General features: G+C 31.5%; 3 protein-coding genes across 4 annotated transcripts; 2 read left to right on the top strand and 1 right to left on the bottom strand.

The window, feature by feature from the left end:
- Positions 1-1,709: 1,709 nt before the first annotated feature.
- LOC126846932 (outer dense fiber protein 3) lies at positions 1,710-14,851 on the top strand. 2 transcript variants are annotated; one of them, XM_050586845.1, is made up of 6 exons: positions 1,710-1,843; positions 9,041-9,189; positions 10,167-10,224; positions 10,447-10,517; positions 11,676-11,998; positions 14,489-14,851. In XM_050586845.1, exons 2-6 carry the CDS (start codon positions 9,081-9,083, stop codon positions 14,567-14,569), a joined length of 642 nt encoding a protein of 213 aa, XP_050442802.1. In that variant the 5' UTR covers positions 1,710-1,843; positions 9,041-9,080; the 3' UTR covers positions 14,570-14,851. The 2 variants fall into 2 exon arrangements, with proteins under 2 accessions (XP_050442802.1, XP_050442793.1); XM_050586836.1 differs by having other exon boundaries at positions 11,676-12,112.
- LOC126846922 (FK506-binding protein 59) lies at positions 13,990-18,784 on the bottom strand. The gene is made up of 7 exons (XM_050586810.1): positions 18,421-18,784; positions 18,148-18,341; positions 17,580-18,073; positions 17,363-17,516; positions 17,133-17,299; positions 15,513-15,696; positions 13,990-15,100 (listed from the first exon to the last, which is right to left on the bottom strand). The coding sequence occupies exons 2-7, from the start codon at positions 18,326-18,328 to the stop codon at positions 14,943-14,945; spliced, it is 1,338 nt and encodes a 445-aa protein (XP_050442767.1). The 5' UTR covers positions 18,329-18,341; positions 18,421-18,784; the 3' UTR covers positions 13,990-14,942.
- Positions 18,785-19,075: 291 nt separating this feature from the next.
- LOC126846920 (myotubularin-related protein 3) lies at positions 19,076-25,895 on the top strand. Its single transcript, XM_050586793.1, has 13 exons — positions 19,076-19,605; positions 21,160-21,521; positions 22,136-22,325; positions 22,457-22,644; positions 22,712-22,847; positions 22,944-23,134; positions 23,203-23,740; positions 23,817-23,929; positions 24,045-24,223; positions 24,315-24,421; positions 24,492-24,638; positions 24,761-24,921; positions 25,159-25,895. The coding sequence occupies exons 2-13, from the start codon at positions 21,160-21,162 to the stop codon at positions 25,373-25,375; spliced, it is 2,529 nt and encodes an 842-aa protein (XP_050442750.1). The 5' UTR covers positions 19,076-19,605; the 3' UTR covers positions 25,376-25,895.
- The last annotated feature ends 452 nt before the right edge of the window (positions 25,896-26,347 follow it).

The raw sequence follows: 26,347 nt of genomic DNA, 5'->3' as shown, positions 1-26,347 counted from the left end.
TTTGCCGTGAATCGTCTTAGATGCTTATTTGCTAAATAAATTATTAACATAATAGTATATTATCGACCGAACATTTTTGTTACCACTAATATTATACATTATATATATAACCATCTAACTAAAAAATAGTAAGTTCAAACCAGTACGGTCCAAACCAAGCACAGTAAGAACGTTTTATTCATAAGTAAGTAGTAGTAAGTAGTACTAGTAGTAGTGGGTAGTAAGTGAGTATGTAAGGAAGATCCGGTGTTCACAGATAAAAATGCAAATACCGTTAAAAGCGTTGTACCTAATGGCAATTGTGTGCTTAAAAATCAATATTTAGTATTAGGGCGGATACGATTGGGGTTGATCGACTGTCTATAAATTTGTATTGCCATAGTTACCCATACAATATCATAACTAACAATAAATGCAAATATTTCCATTACTTGTTGACTGTCGGTTCACTCACACATAGCAACCTGGAAATTGACTTTGGTAAAATATTGTAATTTCTCATATTTTTGGGGGGGGGGGTGGGGGTCCTTTAATAAAATACAAGTTTGACTACAGTTTTCAACCAAATGAACCGGTAAAATAATTTGCCATTAGAATATAACTTCAATTAATATAATATTATAATTGAGGGCACTTATTAGAACAAGAGCCCAATTAGGTTATTTTGCAAAATTCGTTTTTTCTTACAAACATTTCTTTTTAATTTGATATCGTGGTAGAATATTGGTACTGTAAAATAATTTTATTATTAGAAAAAGGGCCCAATCAATGAAGTTGGGACTTTGTTAGTACAACTGTGATTAAAAGTAAAATATTGCGTTAACTACTTTTGAGAGTTGTATAATATTCTCAAAGTTAATATTGTTTTCGGTGTCGAGATCTCTTAATTTAAATTAATAGCAAGTTAACAGAAAGTGTTATCAATGAGTGGCTTCTTTCAACAAAACTTCATGATTTTATAACATTTAACACATATTCTTATTATGTCTAGTATAATTGATACAGATTGTTTATTACGTGTAAAAATAAAAAAAATAAAAAAATATTGTTTTCTATATGACATTTTTATGTTTTTCTTTTTTTTTAGCATGTTTATATAATATTATACACGATATGGAATAAAAATGTTATACTTCATTTTCATACAGTTTCCAGTATTAATAAATAAATATAAAGTTGCAATTTTAAAAGTCTTGATTAGAACAAAGGCGTAATTTCACAACTTTTAAAAAATTCCCCAGGCTGAATTTGTATATTTGAAATTAATATTTTATAAATTGAACCAACCCGTTAAATGGTATAATATGTACTACGCAAAACTATACATTTTTCTTGGTAAAAAAAAAAAAACACAATTTATCGTGTCAATCCTAATAAGCGTCTCAGTTATTCGAATAAGAAAATTTGCACATGCAAAGCGACCGCGCAGTGACTTGAATGCTGGAGAGCCAAGATTTCGCTCATATAAAGTTGGAACGTTATTTGGCTGTGTGTGTGTGTGTGTGTGTGTTGATGAGGATATAATAATAGTATTGTTTGTATTGATAATATATGTATATTATTCGCGATGGCATTATACGGTTTGACCAAATTTAGCGTTAAACGGGCAAAACGACAAATGGCAAAAACAATGGCAATCGAATAGCAGACCTGACACGCACTCACACGGTCTGCCGCTGGTCGGGTATGAGCAGTTTTCGCGTGGGCACGCCGTCGTCGGGGCGTGGGCTTGCTTGTTTGTATGGCTGAAGTTTAGCACATTTGTTGTGGCCCAAAAAGAGCGACTGTTAACCGTTTCCGTTTCAGTTGTGCCCGTGCTCCCGAACACACAGCACTCGCCCAGGTAAGAGGTTTACTTTGTTTTTAATTTTTTTTTTCAACTTATACATGATGGTATCCATACTTACGCGCAAACGCGAGTTTTCGAGTCACACGACTGGGCAGTGAAAAGAATTACAATTCGAAATTGTCGTTTGAATTTTTAATTGTCGACAATCGGTTCGTCCGACTAATGTGTTTGTAAAGATTTCTCAATTATTTAAGATTAAAATATCCGTTGGGTTTTCAAAGACAGCGCCAAACACAGTGGCGGCGACTACTAGTCTTGTAGGTAATAACGAAAGAATATCGACAACGGTTTTGAAACATAAATGAAAATCCTTACTTAATCATAGCACACATCAACTGATTGATGAAAACGAAAAGTTTAAGCGATAACATTTTTTTTTTTTTTTTAATTTGTCGTCTACATATTTGTAGAATTAAAAACATATGTTCCTTGTGGAAAGAAACCCAAGTCCATACTTCTTTTACGTACGAGTGATAAAGATAAAACTTGTCTAAGTCTTCTAAGTACTTCTTGTCTAAGTATTGAAAAATATAGTAAAATGTGTAAAACCTACAAGTATGGGGGGAAAATCATTTTCGAAATATTCATGTTTTGTGTGTCTTATATCCGTTTGATAACCCTGTATAGGTGGTTAGGTTTTATTTTAAATTTAATTTTCACACTAACTAAACTACCGACCTAAGTCGATTGCCTACCCGGTCGGGCCGTTCGCATTTATACAAACACCGTGTAAAACAATAATTATTATATTATTGATTTACCACACAACAATATCGCATGTATATTTTATTAGGTAGGTTCCATTTCGATCAGGGTCAAGTCGGGTTAGGACGTCGGCCGTTCTAGAATAGAGCAGAAGATAGTTGTTGATTTTTTACAATTTAAAAATACAAAATAAGTCAATAAAAAAATTAAATAAAACACAGCAACAGAATACACAACATTTTAACACTTATTCCTATTTGTTTACAATATTATTACTGTCTTTTAATAACAGCTGTTGATTGAAATCATAAAAAAAACAATTTAGTTTACAAGCCAAGCTCTTCGATGATATTATTGTTTCAAACTGATTAACCTTGCTGGAAATTAGAATAATTTCCATTTCAACATTTATAAAACCAATTAAATCATACAATTTCTAACCTTTACCTGTTTATTGTCGAGTTGATCAATTGAATGTAGTTATGGCAAGAATAATAATTGGTAGTTTTTTTTACGATGATTTCAATAATTATTATGATGTTGTAAAACAGCGGTTAAATTATCCGTCTTAACATAAATCATGCTCCTGCCAAGTGATCCTATGGATAAAATATTAAAACACGGATTTAGGTAATATAAAATTATTTTCCCCGGTCTAGTCTAGTCGACAACAAACTCAATTGAGCCGATAATGATTATACTTAGACCGAGCAATCTATTTTGCAATATTCTATAATATGATTAGTCGACTAAAACCGATTTTGTGGGAAAAATAACTATTTTATTAAATATTACACAATCATGATTCGTTTTCCTGTCAAACTTCGAACCTTTCTATTTTGTTGCTCAAGCCTAACCTGGAGGTTAAACAGAAATTAGCGGCATCAAGGGTAAAAAAATGAAAATGAACACCTAATAAGAATTGTAATAAGTATTATTATATGGCCGAAAAAGATCGGTGACCGAGAGCTCTAATATACTTGAGGGTCTGCCCAAAAAAGGTCATATCAAGGCTCAAACGATGCGGCCCACTCGTTGACCAACCTACGCCGAATCCGCGGCAGAGAGTATGCTTAACATGCTAATATTTCAATATTTAATAATAATAGTTAATACCCACCAAAGGCGTTATTAAAAAAAAACGTTGTCGATTTATACAGGGTGATCAATTCGATGCGAGACACTGATCGGTTTCTCATATAATATGTTACCATACTTTTCGATACTTTCAACCTTGTTATCTACATCAATCTGTTTGTTTGCTATGGCTTTGCAAAATCCAGTAGCCCATAATATGCATATTTATATGATAATGACAGACAAGAAACCTACCCGCAGAAACACAGTGACGGCTACTGGTTTTTTGAAAGATGCGTTACAATTGTAAGCGGAAATGCCAATTACCTGTCTTTGGAAAGTCTTAGCAAACGAACAGGTCGATGCAATCCAAACGCCAAAATTGTTTAAAAATCGTTGTCCCGTTTCCAAAAAAAAACAAGTCCATACTTCTGTTACCTGAAAGCGATGTAGATAAAAATGTTCTAAGTATTTGAAACCTATAAATTGTACCTACAAATATAGGAAACAAATAACATTCGTATTTTCTGAGAAAATGAGTCGGATCGATCACCCTGTATAGATATAAAAAATATAATATATATTATATATTATACATCATCTAAAGCACTATAAAATATATCTCCACTGTAGATTGGTCGGTTACCCTTCTTGGCGGTATTACATATTATAATATCATCATGAAACAACACCTTCGCACACCGCCGTCAACCTTAACCTGGCCGCCCCCGTAATAGCCCGGTGTAGTCTTTCCACTTTCAACACTTAACGCTGACTCATGACACACATTGTGTATTATTCTGCACTTTCCCGCAATACAATGATAATAATAATAATAATATGTATAAGGCTGAGATACCCATCACACAAGGCACTAAATTGACTAGAAGAACCTAGAGAGAGAGTAAAGCTCACTAGGACCGCACGGTATTATGTTGACAGACCTAACAGAAAATATATTTTTTATGAGCATTTTTTATAATGTCATAATTGTACTATTTGATAGTTTTTTTACAATTATTTTTCGGAAATAATATTTATTTAAATACTTTAATATTTATTAACAAATAAAGTGCATTTCATTCAAACATTTCAAATAATCTGTATTATTAATGTAATATTAATGTGTTATTATGCAATTTAATATTGAAATACTTTAATATATTTAATTTAATTCATTAAAATATTTAAATATTACATTGCAATAGTTAAAGTTATGGGACACTAAAAAAAACGTTAACATTTGTCTTTACATAGTAGTTAAACGTTAGAGCCACATACTGTTCGAAGTAACCCAACTGGCAACGTACTTGTATATTATCTTTTAGATATAACTTTATCTGTAATATGATCTAGATAAATTAACTTAACGATTTGGATTAACATGGTTTGGTTTTAACAAGTTGCTGTATATAATCAATATTTGAAGGATTTCAATCATTTTGCTTCAATAAATACTTTAATGGGACCAATTATTAAACCTTATTTAAATTAGCTATTCATTTTTTTTTTATAATTAATCACTTTTAATTTTAAAAAAATTGGCCGACACAGCAATTTGATTTTTTTTTTATAAAATATAAACTATTCATCATAATAACAATTCTGAACGTTTGTACACAACAATAGTGTATTATTAGGCTTTCAACACTTAAAAGTGTAACGCTAAAAGCATCCGGTCTAACCTATATTTACATTTGACAGTAATTTTCGATTTCTCAGGTAAATTACTGGGAAACGTGTCAGATGTTAAGTATTAAGACCAATACAGCTGTTTTCGAAAATCTAATAGAGTTCAATGGAGACTACGCCCATTTCGCGTGCAAAGACAATTAAATATGTTAAAAATCACATTTTACATAACATCCTGAAAAACATACAAGTTTTTTTGGTTTTTTTTTAACACTGTTTCCTTTCAAAGTTCCCACGCGAGACGGTAACGTTGTCTGTTTTTAACCGTTCAAGCAATAGGTATAATACCACATGAGACAACTGTGAGCTGAAATTTTCAATTTCAAATAAACTTAAGCAATATTATGTATTATGATTCATTATTAGGTCGAGTAAATGTATCAACTCGGCTGAACTTAAAGTTCGCCATTGTTTACAGGGCGTTAAACCACCGTAATAAAATATTAAACACACATCATAAATCATACATATTATTCATAGCGCTATAAAACAATAAAAGCTAAGTCTGACTTGGGCTCGTCAAGACATGCAATTAGAGCTTTATGTAATTTCCTATTAAACGAACCGTATGTTATGAACAAAATAACCGACCGATTAATACAGCTCGATTTTTTTTATCATAGGCCATTTAATATCTCGCTGGGTTTAATTATAATAATTTAATTTTTTTTCCATAGAGTTTTTATATAATGTGATCTCAATTTCAAAAAGTTCAAGTTTGCATTTCAAAATTCAAAAGTTCCTATCTTCCCCCTCCTAAACTAATTATTTTTATATCAACTTTTGAAACTCAAATGGTAGTAACGCATATACATTTCAATACATTTTTTACTTAAGAATAATCAAGATAAATTGCTTTTGGATTTCGGATTTGCTGAAATCTGAAAATTCGAAATCCGAAAGCAATTTATTGTCAAAGTTGAGCGTTTTCTTTTTTAATGTTCATCAAAATAATTTACTTAGGCACACAGTTTTATGTGTGTAATAGTATTTACAGGATTTTTCAAATGGCTTTTAAATAGCATACATGATGTTGAGCGGTATAAGATAATAAAATCACTCTGTATAATAAAGTCGGACCGTGCGATCGGTTCTGTATCCATTTTTAGCAGGCAATGCGTGTCGACGCCCTCGCACGTGGCTTTCCCATTGTACTTAACCGACTGTTTTGCTCGAGATGAAATCACTTCCGCTTAGCCGACCTTGCCATTTGTATTTGTAGTAATAATTACCAACACATTGAGACACCGCCCCTGGATGTCCTACAGAACAATATATCATAATCATTCCGTTTGTGTATTCATAAACGTTTATACGTCTCCCTCGGATGTGTCCATTTTAAATATTAAAGTAGACAATTTGGCCTCTTCGAGCACAACATCCCTCCCCCTCGCCCATCACCTGTAATTGTTACTGTTGTCTGAAGTAATTTATATCAATAACCGAAAGCCTTCTTCAACTGGTTTTTATTAGATACTTAAAATCATTTACCAAAACGACAACAATGTCGATGACTCAGTGCACGCGTCCTTTTATAAGTCCACTTTTTTCCAAATGCACTTTTTTGATATCAATATTGACAGAAATTTGAATTCTGTTAATTTTTTTATATGCTAGGTAAAGTCCTATAACCTATATTAACTGTTTTCACTTCACATGAATGGTAATAATTAGCTATGTTGGTATTTGCCCAAATGTAATAAGTCCTCAACTTGAGATGTTAAGTCGTTGATTTTGTGTAGCTACAAGTGTATAGTTATGAGAATGCACACAGATCATAATACATATTTTGATTTGTTTACTTCAATTATTAACTGCACACGTATAACAAGTCAGGACAGTATTACCAATGAAGCAGTGGACTTATTATATTTGGTTACTGTTGAAATACCGTATTGGAGGTTTTAATATAATAATAAAATGAGCTTTCGAATAACATTTAAATCGCGTGATTGTCGCCAATGATATTTAGCCGGCTGGTACGAAATCAAAAAAAATAATCTATTATACCTACTTGTCCAAGTACAATAAAGTTCACGTGTTTCCCCTTGTACAATGCAATAGTTTGGGAAAAGGTCACATACAAATTAGGTCAACACCTACGACTTATCTGCGTGAGGACACTTGAATACACTTTTTCAAAAATGGGTCAAAACATTTTTTCCAATAGGGCATAACCAATGCGCATATTTTTCAACCCCCTCATTTATTTTTGAAGTTCAGCGTTTTTTTTTTAACTCATTAGAACAATTTACTTAGGTACACATACCTTTATATTGTAATAGAATGTATACAATTTTTAAATGGCTTTAAATAGCGTTCAGAATAAAATCCGGATTTTCGGATTGCCATCGCTAATAAAAACACCGAAAAAAAAACTCAATAACTGATTAAACCCTTTAAGATATTGAGCGGATCATTTAAAAAAACGCCTTGTATATGTCAGTGATAAGTAACTTGCTGATAAACATATCTTATATATATTTGTTTTTTAATTAAAAATATAAAATAATATTATTTCAAAACGAATATAAAATGAGGACAACCTCGTGATAAAAATAACTGGAATTAATTTATTAAGCAAATATTAGCTCAACTTAATGTTTTAATAATGTAAACTTTCTCGACTCTTAAACGATTACTTATACAATTTATGACAGTGAAACATTTAATGGTCGCAAGGTCGTAAAGTAAGGTAGTATAATATAATAATAATTGATAATTATTACAAAACTAATGGTTTATGAACATATATATATATATATTACATGGTTTATAACAAAATCGAATAAACAACTAGTGAGCAAAGCTATTAGCTAGGTAAATACAGTGCACAAGAAAAGTTTGCATAACGTGTCTTATCGTTGTATTCGTGTTTGTAGTTAATTTGTCGAGGACAAACTTGCGAGCAAAATTATATTTTGTCTGTTTCGTTCTGGTGTTTTTTTTTTTTTTATGTCAAATCGATAGCTTTAGTTTTCAGCACCTGTCACGCAACATATACGTAAATATTACAGTGATTCAAAGTAACCTAGATAATTTTGTTTTTATCTTGAGAATACGTTTTTTTGTTGTCCAACAATTTCAATTTAAATGGTTTTAATTCTAAGTATGTGTGTTTTACTTTGTTGTTTTGTCGGTAGTAAATGTTTAAATCTGATTTTCATATGCTGACAATTTGCATAAACATTTTTTTATAAAAGCGAAAAAAATATAATCTAAAAAATGGACACCTCTAAAACCCATTTTAAAAATAAAACGTGAAACTTTTTTTTTTTGTTCAAAAAACATAATCCTTGGAGAAGAATTAAAAAAAGTTATGAAGTTATTAGTTCAAAAGGGTATAAAAGTACATAGTTATAGTAAAACTTATAAAAAAGTTATAGTGAAGAATAAAAAAAAAGTTCAATCAAGGGTTTTTCGGATCACCCTAATATCGTTTGAAATGTTTTCCTCGGTAATTTAACATGGACCCCAAGTCCCCTATAACCTTTACTCAATAAATCGGTACAGTCACAGCGCAGTACAATACAAAAAACTGATTCGTCGTGACCCAAACGGAAACCTTGAAAACATCAATAAATAAACTAACACTGCATTTATACCACTCATATGTATACGTCTTGTACTTATAGTGCGAACGACCAATATATCGTTGAAGTCACATTGGCAACACGTGTACTGCGTGTGTGTTTATTGTGAGCAACTTCTTTACAGGTATACAACAGGCAAACTTGGTAGTAGAACATTTTTGAAAATGGGCGGATTTCAGCAGAGACAATGGACCCCTACCAAGAGACGTGGTCCGATAGCAGCCGAATTTTCCGGCCCCGGTCCGGCTGCCGTGGCTTTACCCACACTTGTAGGTAAGTTTTGCGCGTTACCGTTTAAGATTCGAAAAGTTGATACAAAAATAATTATAGTCGGAGAGGGGGGTAGGACCAGTAAAATTTGCGGAAAATTGACATCACATTTTATAAAAAAAAAAAAGCTAAAAACAAGTTATTTCCAATAATTATTGTTTACTATACATAAGGATTAGGCGACAAACAAAATATTTACAAGTTTGTCTTTTATAATTTTTGTTCAAAGTTGTCTAATAAATGATACGTTTTATTGTGTAACTGAAAAAAAATGCATTGGCAATAACATTGCCCGTTGGGTCAAGGGATTCGATAACTGATATTTTTGTTTTTTTTTTAAATAATTTTTTAACGATTTGATAAAAAACTAAACGTTAAACTTTCTTTTACGGGTTTAAATTTTAACCTTTATTATATAATATTAAACAGACTGTTGCACAACCACAGATTTTTCTTCTTACGTCATGAGTTTATTTTTTTACTACTTATTAGATGCGATTTCAGTACTCGAGAGCAAAAAAATAGACTAATCTAATAGATCTATATCTATTGTATAGCAAGGAAGAAATGTAATAAACATAAATTAACCCCCCCCCCCAACCTTTTCTGCATTTGAACGGAAAAAAGTTATACTTTCATAATAAACTAATTTTTTTTTTTTTTTTGAGGGTATAAATCAATAAATTCTCACCCCTATGACGGTTGTGGTTGTGTTACTACAAGTATGCGATACACACTATATTTATTGAACAATAATAATTTTAAAAAAATTATAATAATGGGTTGAGGAGAGATTACCTTTTTGTGAGCCTATAGTTGATTTTTATTTCCTAGGTAGGTACCCAACAATCTTGAATAGCTAGTAATATAAACTCAAACAGAAACTATATTATGTCGACTTATAAATAGTGATTGAAATTAGAGTTGATTTATGCGCCGATGATTTATAATTTTTTAATTTTTTTTTTTATGATTTACAGGAAATCTAGTACCAGAATCTAAACGCGGACGTGGGCCCGCATTTAGTTTTGGAGCCAGGTAAAAGATTTTTAATTGAAATTACTTATATAACTACTTATGTACTAGAATATAGGGTAGTTAGAAGAAATTACTGATGTCGATGGCACAGTGCACAGCTCACTGCGGGTGTCACAAGTGCAATTTTTTAACCTGATAATTATTATATTGCACTCTTTTTAAAATTAATTAAGTTATTTTTAAGTAGAAGTACCTACTCAAAATGTCAATTTTGTTTTCTAGGCATAACGAAAAAAACGATAGCGCTGGACCTGGACCAGGGCAATACAATATTACTGGAATGAGCTCTAAAGGTAAACCTAACCTAACCTGTTTACTAAAATATTTCAAAATACCAAGCCGAAATATATTATTTCGTGTCGTTTTTTTTACAATAAAGTAACACGTTTTGACTAAATTGTATTTTTTGCCAAATTAATGGCTAAATATGTCAGTTAGGTAAATTCTGATTTTATGGATGTCTTAAATAAAATGAATATTGTGAAGAAAACAAATTTAAATACAGGTCCAATTTTAGAAACGGATATTATTTTTTTTTTTACAAATTTCATGTGCTCTTTTTGGTAGAACTGAAAAATTAATAACAAGACCAGAAAAATCCGAAGAAATCATTCGGTATTCATATTTAGGTATTTTGTGATTTAAGTGATTTAATACATTTCGACCATGCCAATTTGTCTTCAGGTTAATTTTTATAAGCTTCATGGCATAATTTTTAACTTATACAATTTTTACTAAACTAACCCGTTTTTTTAAGTATTACCATTAATACTTAAAGGTATTACTTATAATGTTTGCTATACTTAAACCGCTCTTACGGCGTATACCGCCGAATGGTTCTTTTTGACGCAATATACTAGTTTGTTCTTAAAATAATTACAATTTTATTAGTGTTTATTTTTGAAAACTTTTTTGTTTACGCTATATTACTATTTGAGACAATATTAAAGTTTTTAGTATTTTCTACAGCTTTGTCGACTATAGGAACTTAAATGGTAACGTACATATTTTATTAACTTTATAAATTAAGAATAATTTTTAGGCACTGGTCAATGAACAGTTTTGAATAAATAGTTTTAAAGTTATTCAAGTTAAAAATTTAGGACTGGAAGAAGGGTGGATAGTAGAGTTATTTTTACCTGTACACAAATTACTCAACAAAAGCCAAGTTTTATAAGTTGTTAGAGTTTTAGCAAATACTAAAAAAAAAGATAAAAATTTGAATATTGTCTAATACCTATAGTAATAAAATATAAATAAAAATATTTCCAAAAAGAAACACTAAAAAATTGCAATTATTTTAAGCGAAAACTAGCGTAGGGCGTGATTCTTTATCGGCCGGTAGATATAAGTAAATAGTCCGTCACAAAATGGCTGTCGCTTTTTTGTTTACATTGAAAGAAGTTAATAAGTAAATAAATAATATCGAACGCGAACCGACCGTATTCCAGGCAAAGACACGCCGCTCGCGGCCACGCTGCACTCCAGGCCCAAAGAGACGAGGGCGGACAACTACCCGGCGCCGGGCGACTACAACCTGGACAGGTCGGAGAAGGCGCTGCACGAGCACTCGCCCGAGTACACTTTCGGTCTGAAAACCCAAACGGACAAACCCAACCCGAACCCGGCGCCCAACGTGTACAACATACCCACCGTGATGGGCGCGGCCAAGGAGGGCCACTTCAGGGCGGCCCCGTCGTTCAGCATATCCGGCCGCACCAAGGACTTCCCGGACGGCAGGTTGTTGAATCCGGGACCGGGAGCTTACAACGACGTAAGTGGAGATAGTTTAAAACCCAAATCGCCGGCGTACACGGTCAGCGCTAGGTACAATACGCCCGGGGACAATTCGCCGAGACCCGGCCCTGGCACTTATTCACCGGAAAAGGTCAGTTTACCTCGCATTAATAGGTAAGCGTATGGACAGGGGGTCGGGGGCATAGCTGTACTGAAATCATAAAGAATAAAAATATGGGTTTTTTATTTTGTCGCGAGCCACTCAATAATTCACAGGGTTTAATATTAGTAATTTAATTTTTCTTTTTCATAGTGTTTTTGAAACAATGTGATCTCAATATCTCTCGAATTTTTGTTGTTTTCACTCCATTACTAATTATTTTTATATCGACTTTTAAAACTTAACGTATATATTTCAGTAACTTTTTAATTTAAGAATATTTTACTAAACATTTTGTCCGGTTGATAGCCAGTTTTGGATAACTATTTTTGAAGTTATAAGAGTTTAAAAGTTAAGACTAGAGGAGGGGAAGTGCGCGCAGATAAAAATAATACTAAACTCCACGTTTCCTAAACTTGAAACTGCGATAACTTCAAAAATAGTTATCCAAAACTGGTTACCGACCAGTCAACATTTTCAGTACGTTATTGTCAATTAAGAAAGTTAATGAAATGTATACGTTACCTACCGTTTAAGTTTCAAAAGTTGATATAAAAATAATTAGTTTAGGAGTGGGGTAGGAATATGACATTTTTTGGAAAATTTATATCACATTATATAAAAACACTATGAAAAAAATATATATATTAATTAAAACCATTAGGATATTAACTGGTTTACGATAAAAAAAAATCACCCTATAGAACTGTAATCATCATAATATATGGTTGTGCCACCGATATGCTGAAATCACTTTTAAATAAACGCTTCGATTCAAAACTGTAAATAGTAAAAACTAATATAAATCACCCAATTGGCCAGAACTGTGTATTATAATCATGTTATTTGATTCGATTTGGGTTAATCCTATAAAAAAAATGCGACTACAGATAATGTTTGAATTTTATTTTGATTAAATTTCAGCCTTCTAGGACAGCTCTAAGTGGTTCCTATAGAGACATATATTTCCTATTTAATTAACAAATAATAAATACATATTTCATTAAAATCTACATAGCTTAAAAATATTTTTTAAATTTAAAAAAGATTCTGAAAGCTGACACTTTCGCTTTTAAAATGTTTTATATCTATAGACATTAGATCTTGTTCATTTTTATTAATAGAAACAATCTTTTAGGGTACGTTAAACTGACTAACTTTAGGTCATTGTAACTAATTAAAAAAATGAGAAAACCCTAAAAATGTATATTATAAATATTTTAGAGGTACAAAATATGTCGGCTTCCAGAATCTTTTTTTTTTAAATTTAAAACATATTTATAAGTTTTGTCGATTTTAACGAAATATGTATTTATTATGTGTTAATCAAATGAGGACAATATGGCTCTATAGGAACTACTCAGAGTTGTCCTAGAAGGTTGAAATGTTAAACATTATTTTTTTTTGACAAATCAAAACTTTTCAGGGAATAGCAAAAACATTTTTTTTTTTTTTGAGTCAGTCTAATAGACTTGTTACACAAAGAAATCGGTCCATCGGTTCGGACAAAAAAATTAAATCATTGTAAAAACAATTCCTTCACGACTCCGCATCGAAGCTAAAACATTTAATATCCAAGTTTTAATATATTACATCCAGACTTCATTTTTACTTCTACCACTGTCTCAATCCTCTCTCACCTATTTTACTATTTCATTTTCTTCCTTCTCTCAATACGCCTAACCCACCTAGATTGTATGGTTCTCATATTTTTGATTATATAATATTATTTCCATTCAAGGCGGCAGTCACTCTCATTATAGCTCCGAATTGTTCAGCTTGCTATAAATGTATTGTGCACTAGTATTTTTGAAAATTAAATACACACATCAAATACCAAATATTATTTTGTAATATTTATTAGGACAAAAAAAAAAAAAAACAATTACATATTACAAAAGATGACATGTTCAAATGACGGTTTTCTTTGACATTTTTAGGGGACAACGTTAAAACCGTCGGTACCGGCTTATTCATTCGGTATAAGACATTCTCAATACGAAGGAATCATTTACGAACAAGAATAAGTCAGTTTATATTAGTAGTTAACAGAGACGTTTATCTCACGGTTTTAAAATCAAGCACAACGATAATTAGATTATTAATAATAATAGTAGTAAATAATAAGACTAGATAACAAAAATGATAATGATAATAATATGCAAAACACACATAGCTTTGTAGTTTAGAGAGCGAAATAATATTGGAAGTACGTACAGTAGTCGTATGTAATGTATTCATTTGGTTAACTCTAGGAAAATCAAATTTGTAATTTAAAAACGAGTAACTGCACAAACAGAGATATTAAATAGTTGTTAAACTTGAACTCTTTCAAATAGATTAACGTGAATTGATTTTATGTTTTAGGTTCCAATTGATCTGCCACCGGCGCATTCGTTCGGAATCAAGCATTCGCCGTACTCGCATAGTTTTGGTATCGGTTACTAAACGGAAATACAAACAACTATCTATTTAACAAGTTTAGATTAGCCTAACAAGATATTGCTTGAAAACAATGTTGATTTCATAAAAAACAAGCGGGTTATTAAATTACATTGTCAAAATTGTTGTCGCAGTAAAATGTACTATTGTTGTTTTTAAAACGAAATAGAAAACATATTGTAAAAGTGTTCAAAAAACTAACCAACGAAAATTAAAATATATCAGATATAAAATTAACCTACCTTATGTGTAACATGGAACAAATAAAACAGTTATTGAACATCTTAACGATTGGTACCGTCTATTTAATTTAATTAATTTGAATCAACAGCACGGTTTTATTTATCTCAACTATCGGTAAGATTGCAAAGATTATAAGTTACAAATTTTTAAAAAGACCCGTTGTGTTCAACATCAATACGTTGGGATGTTCTTTTTCAAAATCAGACGGTGCTCGTTCTCGTTCATCGTCGCCCCATTCCCCGAGGGTGTTCATTACATCTGGTTGTTGGCTGAGCGCTTCTTCTTCTTTTGCAGCTAAATAAACAAAGTTGAAATATAAATAAATTACTGAAGAAAGATAGGACATATTTGTATGTAACTATAAAGTTTTTGCAATTTTATTAGAACATTTGGACGCCAACAAATCATTTAATGAATTAATATTTCCAAGTCAAAACTTGAGTAATATAAAATATTACTACAAAATTAATACAGGTCATCACATTATACAGATTGTGCCTCACTAGTATTTTAGACTTTTGTAGTATACACTAACAAAAGCTGACATTTATGCAGTACTTGTTATCGATCTATCAAAATGTTAAAAAAAACCCTACTATTAATTCGAAGAAATTCATTATTTATTGGCGGCCAAATGTCTTAGCATCTAAATAGCGGCCTCCATTTGTCGCTGAAGTTTACGTATGGTCTCAATGGGTGTACTCACTGTCTCTTTTGGCAAATTTTTCAAACATATTTGAATACACGGATTTTTCCAACGACTTTTGATGTTTTAATTTATTATCACATTCGTTGATTTTGGTTGCAGCCGCACGGTTGTTTGGTTCTTGTTTCAAAACCTCTTGAAAACACCGTTTAGCCGCTATTAGTTCGTGCAGACCAATTAACGACTATAACGACAACAGTTTTGTTAAACTTGTTTATTAAAAGCAAGTATCGGTTAAAGCAAAAATCATACGGATAGAGAAATATCTATTCAAGTCTTTATACCCACATTGCTCGCATTCATATTTCCCTTAAGTGACCTAGAGTCTTAAAGATTTGTCAGTCGAAGAAAGTAAGGCCAGCACAGTATGTAACTACATCTTATTTTTACTCATAACGCAAATTGTGTACTATACCCTTCAAACTACACTTAACCACAGTTGATCCTTAAAAAATTGTGTTTGACATCACACATGAAAGATTACATCACGTTTTTCTCCTCTGTCACCGACGAGAGCGTACCCAAAGAAAGCTCTACGTCTGAACTTTTACTTTCCTTTTTATTGGTAAAACGAGAAAAAGAGAATATTTGTTTAAATTATTGTTTTAAGTCGATCGAATAACGGTTTAATTTCTGCAGTGTACAAACACAGAACAATAGGCCATGAAACTTGTTTTAATATTTAGATAACAGATTAGAAATGCCTATGCAGTAATAATAATTGTTGTTATGCTAGAATGTAAAGTGATAACGCTTAGTTACCTCGTTTAAAACGACAAATTACTTTTGCATGTCTCATCACAAATGTTAACAATCAGGTTTTTTGTATTCAGCTACGTTATACATACAAACAAGTGTTGAAATCAAACAAAATGCTACAATTTTAACTAGGTAATTTATTTATTTTTTATTACTCTGCGTTTGTCGTGCATAGGTAATATTAGACAACAGTTACAAGTCTTACATTATTTATTGTGGTATTTAATAAAAAAAAGAAAATTAATTAAATAAAATGCTTACAATACCAATATATTTTTTAAACAATTAATATTTAGCTCGGGAAAACAAAGAAATATGATACCATAAAAATCCAGAGAATGTTATTACGTTATGAATGATAACTTTAATTTCTATTTAATATACCAAAAAATAATAGCAATAAATTAACTGAAAGAAATTAAAGGAGATCAATTTTAATAGGGTAAGTAGATTTTGTAATTTATTAATTTTTAATTTATATGGAAATGAATTCCACAGAAATCACTAGCTTAACACGGGACTAATTATTACCATTATTATTTGATAAATATTCTAGTGAGAATGATTTGAGTAAAATATTTAATTACTCATAGAATAAACATATGGATAGTAACCCACTAGTCAAACTACCGATTACTATATTAATTTAGCAGACAATTTTCTTAGTATTATTTGGCTACATAATTGTGTTTGGTGATAAAGTAGTCATAACTAATTATTTGTTATTATTTATTACGCCATTACTGCAAGATAATTATAATCTTTAAATGACGTTCTAAGAAACAAATGTTAAAAAAAAAGCTAATTTCTAAAATGCAACATAACCCCTTTGCAGTCAATAAAAATTACTTGAATTATTACCTCTCCTTTTCTGAACATAGCTTTGACATTGGTCGGGTCTAGGTTTAACGCATTATCACAGTCGTTTTTCGCTTGGGTGTGTCTATTTGATTTTAAATTACACATTGCAGAATTTAAATACGACACTAGTTTCAGGAGTTTTACTTCTTCCAATTGATTTTCATTAACTAAATAAAAACAAATGAATTAATACAGTTTGTTTTAAAATACAATTTTTCAAAGTAACATACTCGAGACATCGTTCTTTAAATAGTCTACCATTTTTTTGTAAAATTTAAGTGCCATACTGTAGTTTTCCATTTTGTAATACTCGGTTCCCTTTTGTTTGAAATACTTCGCTTGTTCTATACGATCTTCACTAGTCAACGACCAACTTTCTACAAACTATACAGAGTTACATTACAATGAGTTTCAAAATTAAATAAGTGTAATTTTTAAAAATCCAACCTTTTCGAAAAAATTCAGTTTGACAACATACACTTCTTCTGAGTTATCGTCGTTTTGATCTGGTAAAGTGTGTTTTTCATGAATGAACAGTCTTGATTTCTCTTTCATTTTGAATTTAGTCAACGCTAGCTCTATACCAGGACATATACCGTGCAATTTGCCTTCTCCTAATCTAAACTCTAGATTGTCTTCTTTTACAACACAGCCGTTTTTTTCCTTTTGTACATTTATATTGACCAAAGAAACACTGCTGGGGGTGACGTGACCGGTACCAGGTTCTAGTATTTGTTTAGTTATGCTTCCGTCTTTTCGACGACTAATGTCTTCCCACGTACATTTCAACAGTTGTATTTCAAACGTAAGCCATGTGTTCGGAGGGATTAGCTTTTCAAAGCCGTCTGAACCGTAAGCGTAATCTGGATGGCAATCAAACTTGGAAATTTCTCCACAAGTCATGGTGGATATTGCCACTTCAAAACCTTTTATCGTCATATCTAGAATGTAAATCAATTAGTTTAATAATAATAGAATGAAAACTACTTAAATAAAATATGTTCTAATGTTTAACCTTTTCCGAGGGTGAATTGAAACGGAGCACTGGCGTTAGTCCTGTCAAATACCGTGCCATCAGGAAACGTGCCAACATAACTTACGTAAACTCTACATCCTTTATGGGGCTTATCCGTTCCGTGGCCTTCTTTCAATAATTCTTTGAGAACTCCTCCGTCAGAGTTTGGCGTTATATCCATATTTGGTCGCGATCTACAATAACAATTAAAAACAACGGCTGCCGGTTAAACACACAGAAGTAATTCAAACAAAATGCATTCCAGACAGTTACCTGACTACTGGCTATAAAGTAGTTTCAATTAACCGAACCCATGATGAATATTATCCTAAATAAATACAAAAATATTGTATTCGCTTCTGGCATAAATGAATGAACCAGGCATATTGAAATGCTATTATGTGTGTAACGATTTACAAAGCGCAGATATGGAAAATATATATTATATTATATTTATATATATATACTTTAACTATCGACTTTAATGAATAGGTAGGCAGTCACTTATTGTGGATAATGAATAATTACATAGGCAATAATTGTATGATGTACTAATAACGAAAATCACAATTTTCGTTTCAATTTTATAGTAAAAAACTACAACTAAAAAAAAAAATTAAAAATTAAAATAAGTAATAAGTAATAACATTAATATTTCAATTCAAAATCTTTATCATCGCTCGACGGCCGATTATTACTATTATTTATACTAAATTGTTTGAGGTTAATACAGCCGAAAAAATTACCGTACTGCTGTGAACACTGTCAGCGTTGGTCACACTGTTTGGCCATATGTTCTTTTATCGAATTTCATTCCACAAGAACAACACTGCAGTACACACAAGATGTTATTATGTATGGCATGATATATATATATATATACAAGTATACATATATATATATGTATGTGTTTAATAGATTATTGTGATTTGTGATTTGTGTATGACTTTTTATTTTATTGTTCTAAATATTTTTTCATTTCGTGTTTTACTCGCTCAATAATTATTGTTATCGTTGTTTTTATTATGAATGTGTCGATTCGTTCGGTATTTTTATTTCTAATATCGTTTCGTAAACTTTTTTACATTCAGTATTATCGTTTACGCTGACGTGAGTGAGTGTGTGTGTGTGTGTGTGTTTGATTTTTTTTTTTATTACTTATACGTGTGTTATTATCGAATTATTATAATATTTTTTTTCTACATACGTTTCTACGTACGTACGTCTAGCGAATGTGTTGAAAGTTTTAAAAATCATTATTATTATTATTATTGTCTATGGTCGTTTTCTAATCGTTCGTCCGTGAAATTCTGCGCCAAATATCTGTGTTGCGACAGTGTCGGTCGCGGCCGACATTGGAAATATGTGAATAATAAATAATAATTGTTTATTGTTGTTGGTGTTAATCCATCGTCGACGGTATTACAATATTGGGATGTACGCGTAACACAGCGAAAAGTAAGTGTTTACAAAATGATAACGACAGGGCGACCCCTTTGAGTGTGCATTATTATCAGTCCCCAAAGGCGTCGCGTCCTTCGCGTTTGCCGTGGCTTAATACAAAACCGCGTCCGTGTGTCCAATTAACAACTTTAATTTTATGTGTCGCATTTTATGAGATTCCTAAACGCGGATTGTCAGTGTGCCAGTTTTAATATTTAATTGTGATTCGTTTCTCATAGTATAGTATATAATAATAATACCTATTATGAATTATATCTAGGATGATGATCATAGTGATATATATATGGGTATACGGTGTTATGCACTGGGCAAGGACGTCGTGTGCAATTCAATAATGTAGTTGGCCTTAACAAAATAATCCTAAGCATTTTTATATTGTTTTACAAAAAAAAAACAAACATATATCTAGTTCATCATAGTCCTTCTCCATCATAGTCCTGACTGACAATTATTTGCGACGACGATTCGGGGTATGCATTTTTTTTTTTGCCTGACACCCATTTTATGTATATTTGTTTTCCAAATGTTTAAGGTTGTTTTACGTTTTGATTTTAATCGGAAATCTGCGGACTTAGCCGAATTAAAACTTTTAGCTACTTGAACCCTAGCAACTATCGTGCGTGGCAACCACCATTTCTTGGCAGCTTTTTAGAAGCTTTGTGGGTTTTATTTTTCTTATTTCAGAAATAATGAATATTTTATTTATTATTATTTTAGTTCTTAATCTGTTGCCAAAGTTCAAGTAGCAATAACTTTCGTACCAATGAAGTAAAAAACATTATAGTTTATCAGGAAAAACATTTTGAATTCTAACACGTTTTTTTTTCAAGTGTAAAAAAAATATAAATAATTATAATAAGGTTTATTCTAAAGAAATATTACATAGGTATACGCAATTGATTAATAATTTACATTTTATTAAAAATATACCTAATTGGAATGTTATGTTGACCTTTGACTGGTGATTAGCCAAAACAGTGTGAATATTATAACTTAAATGTGCTGTTATGAATACTAAACAGTCCATTATTTTATGTGTATTTATATATCTATTTGTTGTTGTTGGTTAATAAACTATTACTATTAATTGATAATATTTATTGTATAATTAAAAACTCATTTGCTAGTCTATTTTAGTGAGTTATAATTATTTACAATAATATCTCTGTATGTTTTGCAATTTTGGTAAATAGGTAAAATACAAATTAATGGTATTAATTTTAATATCATTAAATAATATTATTTTAGTAATTTAACTTTGATATAATGGTTTTTATTAAATTCAACTAATTTGTATACAAACAAAATTAAAAGTATTCAGTATTTTAGATGTCTATGGTGAGATAAATTAATATTATAGCACAAAAATATATATAATCCATTTTTTTAGTGTAATTTACTTATTTGGCTAAACAATTTTTTTTTTTTTTTTCAGTCGTTTCAAATTATTTTTTAATTGATACCATTTGTTAATTATATGATCTCAATAACAACTTTTATTGTCAACGATCGATAAAAAGGTAATCATTTCTTATTGTTTTTGCTTAGATGGAGTTATCAGACTCTTCTGGGAGTACGTCGACCGTGACGCAATCAATGTGTCACGTACGAGCATCTGAGTTGTATCCAAAACGAGATTTGGAAACCGATGAAGGCCCTCCCACTCTGGAACCACCGTCAGTACCCTTCACACCGTTGGCCGGCGAATCAGTCGAATACCTTGGCCGCGGATCAAACAACACCGTTTTAGCGTTATCGAATTACCGTTTTTACCAACAAGTATCAAACGAAAGGTTGAAACATAGAAGAGGTATTCAAGACAGCAATATACCATTGGGTTTAATTGAAATAGTTGAAATCAAAGATCTATTCTACATGATAGTCAGTTGTAAAGATGCACGCACTTGCAGGTAAGTTGAAAAACTAAACTACAATTCAAATTTAGTGGTAATGCTATTTTAAGAAAAGCAATTCAAATAACTATTTTCAAATATTACCAATGTAAAAACTGTTGTTCAATATTAATATTAATATTGTTAAATATTTTTTTTTAAAATTAATTTATAACTTATTTCCATTGAAAACAAGTATGTTTTTAACTTATCTAAGCAGACATATAATTAAAAACTAAATTTTCTTTGGAGAAAATCTGGTTTACAAAGCAATTATAAAAAATTGTTTTCGGTCAAAATTTAATGCTAACAGTCAGCTAATTTAATCTCACAGTTAGCAAAATTGTTGACGAACAACATAACTAACATTTTGACATAAATGGTTATTTATTAAATGAAAACAAAATTTGTCTACAAACTATATGTACATGATTTTAACTTTTGTTAAAATTTTACAAATGGGAATCAAATATCTACCTTTTCTTAAGCTCTGTAAACCAGATAGGTATGTAAGAATTACATTTTGGAATTCGCTGTACAGGACGTTATGTGTGACCTAATAATTATTATGGATTAACTGTGTACTTTTTAGCTTCAATGTTTTAATGATGTAATTTGTTTATTTGTTATAGGTGTACGTTTTCTACTAATGATTTATGTCTAGAATGGTTCAAACGATTAAACAGAGCTTTAATAGCTCCAAAAAGTATCCAAGACATATTTTCCTTTGCTTTTCACGCGTGGGCCATCGAGGATCAGTGTTTTGAAGACATTTCATCAAACTTAGGACACGACAGAGAAGACGATTATTTTTTGAAAGAGGTAAAATATTATAAAATTTGTACTAATTTACTGCTTTAGATAATACAAAATGTATTTTGAACACATTAATAGGGTATGTTAGGTAGGTGCTACCTATGCTAGTTACTTATCATGTTAGTTGTTTTTTACAGATTGAAAGACTAAACATAAGTGTTAAGGGCGATGATTTTAAATGGAGAATTTCAGAAGTAAATTGGGACTACAAATTATGTGCCAGTTATCCAAATCGTTTATTAGTTCCTTCGTGTATAACCGATCAGGTGTTGGAAGCTGCAGCGAAATTTCGTAGCTCAAAACGAGTGCCAGTTGTTGTTTGGAGGTAACGTTGCTTATTTCATAATTACCTACCTATTTTATTTCATTAATTTTCAATCAAACTTATTCAGGCATAAGGGTAACGGAGCTATTTTAGCAAGATGTTCACAGCCAGAAGTCGGTTGGCTTGGATGGAGATCATCGGAGGACGAAGATCTATTGAAAGCAATTGCAGAATCTTGTCAAAACAAAACTAAAAAAACCAAAGTAGGTTTGTCTGGTACAATTAATGTACAATGCATATGTATATTCTGTAAATATTGTATAAATAAATATAATAATATTTTTTTAATGTATTACTAGAAATTAGTGGTAATTGACGCACGGTCCTATCCTTCGGCCGTTGCAAATCGAGCTCGCGGTGGAGGATGCGAGTGTCCGGAATACTACCCTTGCTGTGAAATACGATTTATGAACTTAGCGAACATACACGCAGTGAGGAAAAGTTTTCATTTACTCCGTCAACTGTGTGCATCATCTCCTGATCTTCCCAAGTAGGACATGACAAATAAAATTGGAATATTAAAGGCAGTTGTTAACTGTGATTATATTCTTGTTACAGCTGGTACAGTTTATTAGAAAGTACTCGATGGTTGCACAACATGAGCGGTTTACTTCATGCCGCTAACACCATTGTGGCGACTATCGAATTAGAAATGCAACCAGTGCTCGTACATTGTTCCGATGGCTGGGATCGCACTCCACAAATTGTATCTTTGGCCGAGCTCATGTTGGATCCGTACTATCGAACTATCGATGGTTTCCGAGTACTGTGCCAAAGGGAATGGTTAGATTTCGGTCACAAATTCGCCGACCGCGGTCAAGGTGATGATCCGAATGAACGGTGTCCTGTGTTCATTCAATGGCTGGACTGTGTACACAACCTGATGGCACAATACCCGTGTGCATTTGAATTTTCCAAGTCGTACTTAGTCAAGCTAGCGCAGCATACTTATTCCAATCTGTTTGGCACGTTTTTGTGTAATAGCGGTGCGGAAAGAAAACGCATAGGAATTGGCACCGCTACGTTTTCTGTATGGAAGCATTTGGCCGCTTCACCCGAGTGCAAAAACCATTTGTATTCATCGCACCAACATAATGTAATTAATTACATTATATAATATATATATATGTATTAATAATTTTTTATCTATAATACAATTTTTATGTATACAGATTTTGTGGGTTAGCTGTAATCTGAGGGACATGAATCTTTGGAGAGACCTGTATGTTGGACCATTTACCGAAGGACCAAATTTAAATAAAGCTACCGAATTATGTAACTCAGCGTAAGTTATTAAACTGTTTTTCAGTTATGTATTACGCTAATCCAATGTTATTTACTACTATAATAATATTATAATATTATGTTAAAAAATATAAGATAAATAAATTGTTTTGTAGGTTAGGAATAGATGGTATGATTGAAACTTTAGTCAATGATCAGCCAGTTGTGATAACTAACGACGAACCTAGTTTAGAATTTTCTAAACCTGAAGATATAATTTCATTAGACGATAGAGATGACAAATCATCAGATACTAACTCCAGTTCTAGTATAGTCGCAGAAGAAAACTGTATTGGTACGTTGTGACAATAATAAAATAACTGTAAATAGTTAGTTTGTTAATGGTAATAATTTTATCCTTTTTTTTTTTAAATCAATATTTTTAGAACGACATTCAAATTCGATAAATTACACTTTGAACTCTGTCGATGGTTTACTTCCTCTTGTAGACGATGTACAAGACCGACTACAACAGATAGCATTAGATCATAAGGTAAGTATCAAATTAATGAATCGGTTGTTACAACATACTTGGAACAAAATATGTATTATTTTTTTTTTAGAATAAAGAAGTGGCGCTCCAAAACGAACTTCATGTTACTCGGTTGGTAATCTTACGCCAGGCCAGTCATCGATGTAATGGTGTCGAAATCAATACCGTACCTGAAGTAAATGGCCAAGGGACGATGGCGGATAAAACTGACGATGATGTGCGTAGCTTATTAAAAAAAAATAAGTGTATAGAATGACCTTAGTAGTTAGTTTGGTCGGCCGATACATTTATCTTAGTAGTTGTAATGTATTTAAATGAGGATGGAGTAATTTTTTGAAGGTGTCCGTATGTAGCAGTACTGGCGGCGAGACGACACTGTCTTGGGAACCGGTGGAAGCGCTCGATACTCAACCGACCCTTTGGGTACCCGACCACGCAGTTACCCAGTGTATGTCTTGCGACAACAAATTTTGGCTGGGAAGACGGAAGCATCATTGTAGGTGAGTCTCAAAACGAAAGGTATTTTTTTTTAATTACAATTTCTTTGGCGTAGTTTGAAGACTTAAGATTTTAAAATTAGATGGAAGGAGAATCTAGTGTGACCCCTATATTATTAGGGAATAATGCAAGTAAATAGAGTTTTTATGAAAGAGATAAATATTTCCCAAAAACTCCGGACCTCTTCGGCCCAACTGTTGCTGGCTTTATTGAAAAATTGTTCGAAATTGATGTTTCAGGAGTTGTGGGAAAATATTTTGTGCCGACTGCTCGCGAAATCTCGTGCCCCTACCCGCCGAACAACTATACGAACCTGTACGCGTTTGTGAACCATGTTTTGCACTCGGTGCATCCAGCGCCGCCACCAATTCAGCGGCAAACACTACTTGTAAACAAGCATTAGCAGACGATCAAAAAGGCGTAACCATAACATTACAGACTGCACCGTCCAATTAACAACACTATAATTTGTTATAGGTGGAAGATAGAAGTATACTCGTTAAGTTGATAAACAAAGTAAAATTATAATTATTTAAAAAAAAAAAAAAAAAATGTAACTAAATGGTGTTTTCAATATTGGAAGGCCAACATAAGTTTTATTAAGTATTAATTTATACCGATCGTTATTGTTGTTTGGACTATTATTTTTTTCTAATTTAATGTTTTTAAAGATTAGCGTAATAATAAAGTGGCGAGGTTTAGACGTTATTGTAAATAATTACCTAATGGTTACCCCACGAGTTGGATAAAAAAAAATAAAAGAATGAATGTCTCGACCTCGGAATAAATACATGTTATTCTTTGTGTAATAAATTAACAAAGTTTAATAGTAATTATTATCATTGTTTTATATGTATATACTGTTGTATTTTAATTTTATCTACATATCTCCCCAAATTACCAATTATTACTGTTTTAGAAAATACAAATTTTGGTTTTTATTTAACGAAATTGTGTAATGTTTATGAGCTGTTGTTTAATATACATGTATAATGTGTATTGTTTATATATATTATATTAAAAAAAAAAAATAACAAGTGTGTTTTTTAATCTATATATATATAAAATTCTCGTGTCACAGTGTTTGTAACTAAACTCCTCCGAAACGGCTTGACCGATTCTTATAAAATTTTGTGTATATTCAGTATGTCTGAGAATAGGACGTAAACTATTTTTCATACCCCTAAGAACATGTTTTTAATTTTTAATTAATTAAAATGATTAATTATGATTATCAATAGATATCAATACAACTCTATGGTTTTCCATACCACAGGGATACAGTGATCCGATCAGCTGATCGTGTGTCTATTCTAATACACGGGCAACGCCGGGTCGGGACAGCTTGTTATATATAAATATGAAATCATAAGATGTACATGTACACGTAATTACACGTGAACGCAATATTCTCCACAAGTAATAGAA

The sequence above is a fragment of the Adelges cooleyi genome, unplaced genomic scaffold (assembly GCF_023614345.1).
Source record: "Adelges cooleyi isolate 19-005CV unplaced genomic scaffold, UGA_ACOO_1.1 ACOO_flye_CR_arks_rails_tigmint_CR_PRNA_108, whole genome shotgun sequence".
Taxonomy (NCBI): Eukaryota; Metazoa; Arthropoda; class Insecta; order Hemiptera; family Adelgidae; genus Adelges; species Adelges cooleyi.
Note: the sequence above shows the minus strand (reverse complement) of the source record. Positions and strands in the feature narration are given on the sequence as shown.